This window comes from Hypanus sabinus, chromosome 29 (assembly GCF_030144855.1).
Source record: "Hypanus sabinus isolate sHypSab1 chromosome 29, sHypSab1.hap1, whole genome shotgun sequence".
NCBI classification, from domain to species: Eukaryota; Metazoa; Chordata; class Chondrichthyes; order Myliobatiformes; family Dasyatidae; genus Hypanus; species Hypanus sabinus.
This window is the reverse complement of record NC_082734.1, coordinates 14271360-14281688: the sequence shown is the minus strand read 5'-3', so window position 1 is coordinate 14281688 and position 10329 is coordinate 14271360. Positions and strand designations below refer to the sequence as shown.

At 39.7% G+C, this 10329-nt stretch overlaps 1 protein-coding gene across 4 annotated transcripts in view; it reads right to left on the bottom strand.

The window, feature by feature from the left end:
- Positions 1 to 240: 240 nt before the first annotated feature.
- The window catches only part of rangap1b (Ran GTPase activating protein 1b), a 45161-nt gene continuing 35072 nt past the window's right edge, over positions 241 to 10329 (bottom strand). For 3 of the 4 annotated variants that reach the window (XM_059953730.1, XM_059953729.1, XM_059953732.1), the window contains exons 12-16: positions 10091 to 10192; positions 5169 to 5271; positions 3770 to 3858; positions 2911 to 3032; positions 241 to 2194 (exon numbers count right to left, since the gene is read on the bottom strand). In XM_059953730.1, the coding sequence (XP_059809713.1) occupies positions 2125 to 2194; positions 2911 to 3032; positions 3770 to 3858; positions 5169 to 5271; positions 10091 to 10192 (486 nt within the window). In that variant the 3' untranslated portion in view covers positions 241 to 2124. The remainder of the gene's footprint in view (positions 2195 to 2910; positions 3033 to 3769; positions 3859 to 5168; positions 5272 to 10090; positions 10193 to 10329) is intronic. The other variant, XM_059953731.1, reaches the window with a different exon arrangement.

Here is a 10329-nt window from a genome sequence, read left to right as displayed (position 1 = left end):
AGCACTGTATGCCAGCTGGTCTACAAGCTTCCCTTCATTTTACCCAGACAGTGTGCCAAATGCCTACAGAATAACGGGTAGAATATGACTGCCCTTTTATGCATTGGGAAATAATGTGTGGCATAACCAAGTTAGGGAAAGTGCAGCTGAAAAATAATTTTAACAGCTGCAGAATTTGACCATACTGCAATGTAATTCCCACCTCTCATTCTCCCTCACCCCCACCCACCCTCCCAAAAAATTGACTTATTAAGACCTGAGAGTTCCTGCATTCTAAAATATCAAAGATCCATAAGGCCTGCAAGAGACAAGTCTACTGCAGTTTACATTCTGATCTTTTAAATACCAGCATACAATGCTCTTTACATACAGGCGAAGTGCAGCCTGTACCATAAAGAGATTAACAGCATGATGAGCACTGTCATACACCTATCTCCACATTACTGTTTGGATGCTAAATTATTTAAACATTGAAAGTTCTGAGCGAGTGCTAAGTGTTACTGTCCTAGTGTTCCCAATTCAGTATAAAAGATACTACTACAATTCTGAATTGAGATTAGATTTTTCCATATGTCACTTAAACTTTGCACTGCCAAAACCTATATACAAAGAGATAAAACATGACTGTTCAGTCTAGTGACACAGAAAACACCAGATAACATCTCAATATTTAACAATCTGGGTGAATACTCAAACAAAACAGACTGATCAGGGATTTTAGTATCTGGACAATCCAAAAAGACAGAATGGAGCAATATCTTTATATTCACTCAAAATTTTCAGGTAGGATTCACACAACATGAATCTGCTTTTCCTCAAAGTTGGTGGTTGTTAGGCAGCAGCCTGCTCAGTTCACAGTCACCTTCATTTTGAAGACCAAAGTACCTCTTTCCAAAAGATGCATTGGGAATATATTGGACTAGTAGTTTTGTGTTGTAACTCTCATTCTAATGGTTTCTTCTTCCCACTGCTCCAGCAGGTAATTCTTAATTTAACAGTTCCAGAGGAGACAACAGAATCAATCCAGTTCTTCATTCTCACAAGATGAGATGACAAGCTCAGATAAGCTATTTAAAACAGACACCATTAAAGACAATCACAATTCTATTTTCAGTCTCTCAAGCACATATTCCAGTGGGAACGAAAAGAAGATATAAAAAAAGTCAAGATCCAAACCCAAGCTAGTTTCTACTCAGTCTCTCCACATCATTATTTAATATAGCACAAACGAGAGAGAACCTCTGATCTGTCCACCAGTATGCAAGTAGAAACTTTATAAACTAATCAGAGGGCTTTGATATCCTATTCGAGGAGTGGTGGGGGTTGGTGGTGGGAAGATGCAGGAAGTGATGGATAAAGAAAAAGTGAAAAAAGGTGTAAACGCATTCCTTAAATTCTCCACAGCACACTTCATATTGGAATGAAGGGATGGTGGTGATACAGGAAGGACTGGGGAAGCAACCTTCAGCAAACAGCCTCTACCCACATTCACTTGATTGGGATACAAGAAACTTGCTTTGTTCTGTAAAATGCAGTTATATAACTCTGGAAGAATTTTTACAAGTCCACTTAAAAACTGCCTACTTTAGTATATGACTCTCAACTATTTTTTTAAGTAAAATTGAGCCTTCACTGATAAAGTGTGCATCTTTCTTGCCAGATAAATGGATTCCCCTGCCTGTGATTTAATATACATAGTGGATTTTTTTTTAAAGAAAGCACCAAGAGTCAGATAAAGGGGCACAATTTAGGTTACACTAAACAATTCTTGTTGAAAGCCATGGCAAATTGGCTATTTTCTTCGCATCATCTCCTACCACCACAAACAGCAGAAGGAGACAAGATGAGCCACCACGTTTAATTCCAACTTTGCTTTCCTTTGCAGCTGACAAAAAAGCACTGGCCACAGTCTGCAGCTGGTTACCAAGAACCCTTGACAACTTTGATTTCAATTTCCCATCCAGTCAGAAGCAAGGATCCAGTCTGTAGCATGAAGAAGATGAAGCATTTTGCACTGAGCAGCTGGAAGGCATTCTGCAGCTGCTGGGCTGTTCTTCTGGAATATGGATATGCTCAAAAGTCCATGTCCTTAAATTGGTGCACTGAGTTCCACACAGTCTGATACTAAAGATTGTTTATGGCCTCCAACAATCCGTTTTGGGCACTTCGACAGTTGTCAAAAGCACGATTTTTCCTATTTAAGAGAAAAGAAAAATCAGAAAAAAAAGCAATCCAGAAAATCTCAGAACAAACAAGGTTGACGATCTTTTATCACAATCATGACTGAATCAAAGCACACTGCTTAACACCCAGAATGTGTGGTCAGCAACAAGAGAACTAGTGGAAATAGGACAAGGGAATCATTATAGCAAATCCCTATGCTGGGAAACTGGTACAATGCCTTGCCAATCCTCTTCTCCATTGTCCTACAAGCTCATTTCACATCCATCTGTGAAATGACTTTTATTGTTGCTGGAGTGCCATGAGGGAAGAGGTTCCAAATCCTAAATCAAGGACAAGAGATTTTTTTGGAATCGTGTAAGAGGTAAAAGCTAAAGAGGTCAGATTGAGTATGGAATGGTTAATTGAACTGGATTTTGCAGAAGAGGTTGCAGTGATCACCCACAGAGGGGACCAGTAGAGGGCACCATAGCAGAGTACTGAATGTAGTATGTATTAGAGCAATACTGGTGGAAAGAATGTGATACAGTAAGTCACTAAGCCCTGCAAGGTGTGACATCTTCAATAACCTAACAGTCTAATTCAGATCTAGAGATCTCTTGAAACACAAAAGACACAAATAATCTTCTTGAAACTAAATTCCAGTATGGTTCACTGTTCATCTAAATACATTTGATAATACGACAGTATGAGATTTGCAACTTAAGCATCACTGAATTTTTCACTTACTTAAGAAGGAATGCTCTCAGAATAGGGATAAAGGACCGTGGAAAGTAGTCCTTCTGAATGACTTGTTTGAGGATGGACAGAGGGCCAATTAGATTAGTGGTTGCTTTAATCTTTTCCTCACTCTTGAAAGAAAACAGAAAATTAATTATAAAAAGCACAAGATTTAAAGAGGCAATATCACAACATACTTGAACAGTTTATTCTCCTGCCATGTCTACACTGAGCTGGTTGGACAGCTCATTCAGAAAGCTAAAATATCCTGCCCTTTTAGCTCTATAAATATTTTCCCTTTCAATATTCATCCATTTTCTTACTGAAAATTGTTATTGTATCTAGTTTAACCATTCTTTCAATCAGTGCTTTTGAGTTATCTTGAAATTTAAAAATGAGAATCGTAATTTCTATTGACACCCTATCAAATTCTGGTGTAACCATTTGTGCCTGTGGGTCACCAGTCTTTTTTATTTTTAAAATGATTTCAAACTCGCCTGGATTTTCCCAGTTAGTTGAAGCTATTTCTAAGTTATTATTTAATCATTATATTTATCTTTCCATATTGTCCATTTCACCCCACAGCCGAATCTGCACCATCTACAGTATCTATATTTTAAAAGTCTTCCTCAGCTGTTATTATAGTCTCAGACACCCGAAGCGCTGGGCCATACAAGCCGCTAGTAGCTGAAAGTTAAGAGGTCTGGCAGCTTTTCAGTAAGTGTGACATTTGTATTTAGAAACTGCAGGAATTCAAAGGAAAATCAGTACTACAAGCTTCATTCTTTCCATTCCTGAGAAGACTTGGATGTCATGGCTTCAATGTCATAACCGAATGCCACTACATTGCATATAAGTCGATTCTTACCTTCAGAAGCCCCATATACACCAAGAGGGTAGTAATGAAAGCATCTAACTGAAATCCAGGAGTCTTGAATGCTTTCTGCAACAGTTCATCTATATAGGGAAAACGTTTACATTTTAAATCTACATTTTATTCCATTACTGTCAAATTCAGTGACAAGTTACAACTAATACATGTCCTTTGCCTTTGTTAAAAGACAGGAAGTACAAACTTCACTAATACTTATTTTATTTTTTATAGAACGTGGGCATCACCAGCGAGGTCAGCATTTTAATACCAATTCCTAATTACCCTGGAAATTTTCTTCACCTACCATATATTCAGTGTGACATATATTCAGCGGCAACTTTATGAGGTACACGATATATACCTCCTCACTAATGCAAATCAGCCAATCATCTGACAGCAACTCAATGCATACACCAAGTATGCAGACCAAACATCAGGTTGGGAGCAGAAATGTGATCTAAATGACTTTGACAGTAGAATGATCGTTGGTGTCGATACCTAATCAAGTGGCCACTGGGTGCATGCTAGCCAATGGACATAGACTATTTTACATGGAAATAGGATCTTAATCAGAACTCCTAACCATGTTAGCTTATATTTGTGCACTTAGAGGTTATTGTTAGTTATGTAATTTGAAGCACTGGTTTGATTCTTTGTATGCATGTTCAATATAGCATTAGTATTTTTGTCAAATCCCTGCATTCAGATGTCAGCTATTTATGAAGAATTGTTGTAAACTGGAAAAGCAATTTCACGCAATAAGCTCTCAGACAGCAAAGTGATACTAGCTAAATATTTGACAATTACTGAAAATATTGACAAATACATGAGACAACCATCCACCTCTTAAAATTTTGTGGGATTTTATACATTTTTGAGGACAGCCCAAACCATGATTTAATATCTCATCCAAAAGTTAGTATAAATAACAGTAAAACACACTCTATCGCGTTGGAGTGACAGCCCAAAACTGTGATGCATGGCTGATAGAGGATGAAGCTGCAAGGTAATGATTTGAGACAACAGTGTATTGTATCTCCCCCAGACCTCAGAACTGCACAAACTACAACTAAAACCACAGCTGCTCCTTACGTTAGAACTACGCTATGTACAGGGAACATCGAGTAATTACTGAATTCGGTCAATTTGATTCAGTTTCAAATGCCGATTGCTCAAACCTTCACAGCACTGGGAACAGGTCATATTGGAATTCCATGTTTTAACGTAACAAATCCAAAGCATATCTGCAGATTCAACAGGATTCGGACTGAATGTGGACTTTCTTCTGCAGTGCTGTTAGAGAATGGTATATTCTCAATTCAATTTTAGACCATATAAGATTCAAGACGTCTATACACTAAGGAAATTTAGGGTAAATAGATGAAAGTTTTACCGGCAGTGTCCAGTACAGCTGTTTTAACTTCCCTGTCCTCCTTGTAAACTTCAGCTACCTTCAAAAACGTTTGGACAACTTTTTCAGCACTTGATAGATCGGTCTGAGGATAACAAGCAAAGGAAAATTAATTTATGATACCCATCTTTTCTATTCACTTACCTTCCTGCCCATTATGGCTTTAACAATCACTTGCCCCATTGAAGTAGAAAGTAAATACCACCATTCAAGAACTTAATTCTCAGGTCATGCTGTATTATAATTTTAATTAGAACAACAAACCTGAAGGAATTTTACCATTTTGCCAGCCCAGAAGATATCAAGTATTTTACTCTAGTCAGATTAAGACACAGGAGAAAATGAAACAAACATTGACTTGCACTACATTGGGAATGATATACCTTATTTATACAATGAGTTTCAGATTATTATAATTTTCCTGCCAGTTAAAACTGAAAATGTGAAATTAAGTCTTATAAATGCAATAGAAACTGAAAAGCAGAGAGTTGTGCATTAATCACTCATAAAATAAGGTCTTATCATCTAAGTCACAATAATAGACAACACAATCTGCCTAAACTAATAACACATGAACAACTGTTCTTTTCATGTCATTACTGAACACATTGTTTAATCATTAACAGTCCAGGCTGGAAAGAGTATTTAATCCTCTTATTTAATAACTGATAGAACCTCCTTTAGAAGCAATAACCTCCACCAAACCTTTCCTGCAACTGCTAACCAGACTTGCACAACAGTGAGAAGAATTTTAGACCATTCCTCCATACAAAACTGTTTCAGTTCATCAATATTTCTGGGTCACCTTGCATGAACAGCCCTCTGAAATGAAATGTCAGGAGGATGTTATGAGAATGCAGGGTGACTTGGACAGGTTGGGTGAGTGGGCAGATGTATGGCAGATGCAGTTTAATGTGGATAAATGTGAGATTATCCACTTTGGTGGCAAGAACAGGAAGGCAGATTACTATCTAAATGGAGTCAAGTTAGGAAAAGGGGAAGTACAATGAGATCTAGGTGTTCTTGTTCATCAGTCAATGAAAGCAAGCATGCAGGTACGGCAGGCAGTGAAGAAAGCTAATGGCATGCTGGCCTTTTTAACAAGAGGAATTGAGTATAGGAGTAAAGAGGTCCTTCTGCAGCTGTACAGGGCCCTGGTGAGACCCCACCTGGAGTATTGTGTGCAGTTTTGGTCTCCAAATTTGAGGAAGGACATTCTTGCTATTGAGGGAGTGCAGCATAGGTTCACAAGGGTAATTCCCGGAATGGTGGGACTGTCATATGTTGAAAGATTGGAGCGACTGGGCTTGTATACACTGGAATTTAGAAGGATGAGAGGGGATCTGATTGAAACATATAAGATTAAGGGATTGGACACACTGGAAGCAGGAAGCATGAGCTGATGGGTGAGTCCAGAACTAGAAGTCACAGTTTAAGAATAAGGGGTAGGCCATTTAGAACAGAGATGCAGAAAAACTTTTTCACCCAGAGAGTGGTGGATATGTGGAATGCTCTGCCCTAGAAGGCAGTGGAGGCCAAGTCTCTGGCTGCTTTCAAGAGAGAGTTAGATAGAGCTCTTATAGATAGCGGGGTCAAGGGATATGGGGAGAGGGCAGGAACGGGGTACTGATTGTGTATGATCAGCCATGATCACAGTGAATGGCGGTGCTGGCTAGAAGGGCCGAATGGCCTACTCCTGCACCTACTGTCTATTGTCTCTTCAGGTCATGCCACAGCACTTAATTTGGACTGTCTAGACTCTGACTTTCTAAAACACATTTTTTCTTAATTTTAAACCATTCAATTGTTGATTTACTCTTGTCTTTTGGATCATTGTCTTGTTGCATCATCCAATTTCTATTAAGCTTCAGGTGATAGATTGTTACCCGACATTCTCCTGTAAAAAGGCTTGATACAAATTTGAATTCATTGTTCCCTCAACAATTACAAGCTGTTCAGCTCCTGAGGCAGCAAAGCAGCCCCAAACCATGATGCTCCTTCCACCATGCTTCACAGTTGGGATGAGGTTTTGGTGTTGGGAGTGCATTGCCCTTTTTTTCCCCTCCAAACATAGTGGAGTGCATTTCTGCCAAAAAGTTTAATTTCTGTCTCATCTATCCACAGAACACTGTCACAGAACCGTTATGGTATATCCAGCTGGTCTTTTGCAAACTTGAGACATGCAGTAATGTTTTTTTTGGAGAACAGTGGTTTCCTCTGAGGTGTCCTTCCTCAAACACCATTCTGTTCAGTGTTATTCTTATAGTGGACACATGAACAGAGACTTTCACAAGTTCTAGACATCTCTGCAGGTCTTTTGCTGTTACCCTTGGTTTCTTTTTCACCTCCTTCAGCATTCCATAGTGTGTTCTTGGTGTGATCTTTGCAGGATGCCCACTCCTGGTTGATAAGTCCCCAGGGCCTGACGTAATATACCCCAGGTTGCTGTGGGAAGTGAGAGAAGAGATCACTGGAGCAGAAGCTATGATCTTTGAATCCTCTTTGGCTGCAGGGGAGGTGCCGGAGGATTGGAGAACGGCAAATGTAGTTCCCTTGTTTAAAAAAGGTAATAGGGATAATCATGGGAACTATAGACTGGTGAGTCTTGTGTCTTATTGGAAAGGATTCTTAAGGATAGGATCTACGAGCATTTGGAGAAGTACAGTCTACTCAAGGTTAGTCAACATGGCTTTGTGAAGGGAAGGTCATGCCTCACAAACCTAAGTGAATTTTTTGAAGAGGTAACAAAAGAAATTGATGAGGGTAGGGTGGTAGATGTGGTCTACATGGATTTTAGCAAGGCATTTGACAAGGTCCCCCACAAGAGACTCATCCAGAAAGTCATGAGGCATGGGATCAGTGGAACCTTGGCTGTTTGGATAAAAAATTGTTTTACAGGAAGAAAGCAGAGGGTAGTAGTGGAAGGAAAGTATTCTAGGTCGGTGACTAGTGGAGTGCCGCAAGCATCTGTCCTGGGACCCCTGTTCTTTGTGATTTTTATAAATGACCTGGATGAAGAGGCAGAAGGATGGGTGAGTAAGTTTGTGGATGATACGAAGACCGGAGGAGTTGTGGATGGAGCTGTAGGTGGTCAAAGGTTACAAGAGGATATAGACAGGATGCAGAGTTGGGCAGAAAAGTGGCAGATGGCATTCAATCCGGATAAGTGTGAGGTGATGCATTTTGGAAGGACAAACCAGAAGGTTAATGGTTGGTTACTTAAGAGTGTGATGAACAGAGGGACCTTGGGCTTCAAATCCATACATCCCTCAAGGTTGCTGCACAGGTTGATAGGATAGTTAAGGCCTATGGTATGCTAGGCTTTGTTAATAGGGGGATTGAGCTCAAGAGCGGAGAGGTCATGTTGCAAGTCTACAAATCACTGGTGAGACCACACTTGGTGTTCAGTTCTGGTCACCTCATTATAGGAGGGATGTGGAAGCTATGGAGAGGGTGTAGAGGAGATTTACCAGGATGTTGCCTGGATTGGAAGACAAGTCTTATGAGGCAAGGTTAGCAGAGCCTGGACTTTTCTCTTTGGAACGTAGGAGGATGAAAGGGGACTTGATAGAGGTCTACAGGATTATGAGAGGCATTGATAGGGTGGATAGCCAGTACCTGTTTCTCAGGGCATGAATAGCAAACACCAGGGAGCATATGTACAAACATAAGGGAGGGAAGTTCAGGGGAGACATCAGGGGTAAGTTTCTTTTTACACAGAGGGCTGTGGGTGCCTGGAATGATTTGCCAGGGATGGTGGTGGAGGCTAAAACACTAGGGGTATTTAAGAGCCTCTTGGACAGGTACATGGAGGGTTATGGGGTAGTGTGGATGTAGTACTTTTTTTAAGGAATATATAGGTCGGAACAACATCGAGGGCCGAAGGGCCTGTACTGTGCTGTGGTATTCTAGCGTCTAGTGTCCCTGGGAGAGTACTGAATTTCCTCCATGTCGTAGACAATCTCTCTCACTGTTGACTGATAATACTCAGGTCTTTTAGAAATGCTTTTATAGCCTTTTCCACATTCATGTATCTCTACAATTCTTCTAAGGCCCTCCGAAAGCTGTTTTGATCGAGGCATAATGCACATAAACGGATCTTTCTAGAGAAGAGCAGACTCGGTCAGTAACCTGACTTTGTAGGGCAAGGCACCTCTACAACCCACACTTCCCATCTCATCTCATTGATTAGAACACCTGACTCCCTAAGAGCTTTTGTGGCAGGCATTACACCAGAGGTTCACAAAGATTTTTGAACTTAGACTGTGATTGCTTAAATAGTGTACTCAATTTTGACGAGAAGTAGTACAATTGTTTGTGTGTTATTAGCCAAGGCAGATTATGTTTGTCTATTACTGTGACTTAGATTAAGATCAGACCACATTTTATGAGTAATTAATGCAGAAAACCAGGTAATTTCCAAGGATTCACAAACTTTTTCTACAAATGTATACAATATGGTACAATGAATCAAACTGTACATACTCAGTGTTCATTTTGAAGAGCAGGCACCTAATCACCCAACTGGCATAGACAATAATGCAGAATTAGTAGAATTAAAAGGTCCAGAATTTATCGCTCGATTTGCACTATTAACTTGCTTGTCAGAAATGCTGCAAATGCCCTCAGTACTCCAAACAAGGTTAAAGTACAATTGAGCAAGATTCCATCTTTTATCTCATAATGCCTAACACAAAGTTTGAAGTACATTACCCAGAGCCCAATCTATTTCTTCTTCATTGTTAACCATCTGTCAACTTACTAGTCTCATAAATGAGGAATGCCCATGCGAGTGACTGATGGCACCCATGAAACCAGACCACTTAAGCAGTATGTTGACACCGATAAATGTGAAAATCAGAAGAGAATAATGTAAAAGGAAATTCTCAATATTCTCACGGTACCTGTTGCAATATCAAATGTGAACGCTTTGACCCCATATTAAGGAATTTGTCTGGGGATGGAGAGTTCAAGAAGACTGCGGCTTCTGATTCTGCAAATTTTCTCTAATAAAATAAGAAAAAAAAAAGCAATGACAAGCTTGGAATAGAATCAGAACCCAAGCTCCTTTTCCAACAATAGTACTAAAACATAAAATAGATGACTGAAGATCAAATGAGGCACAATCATCTAGCCTTCTATT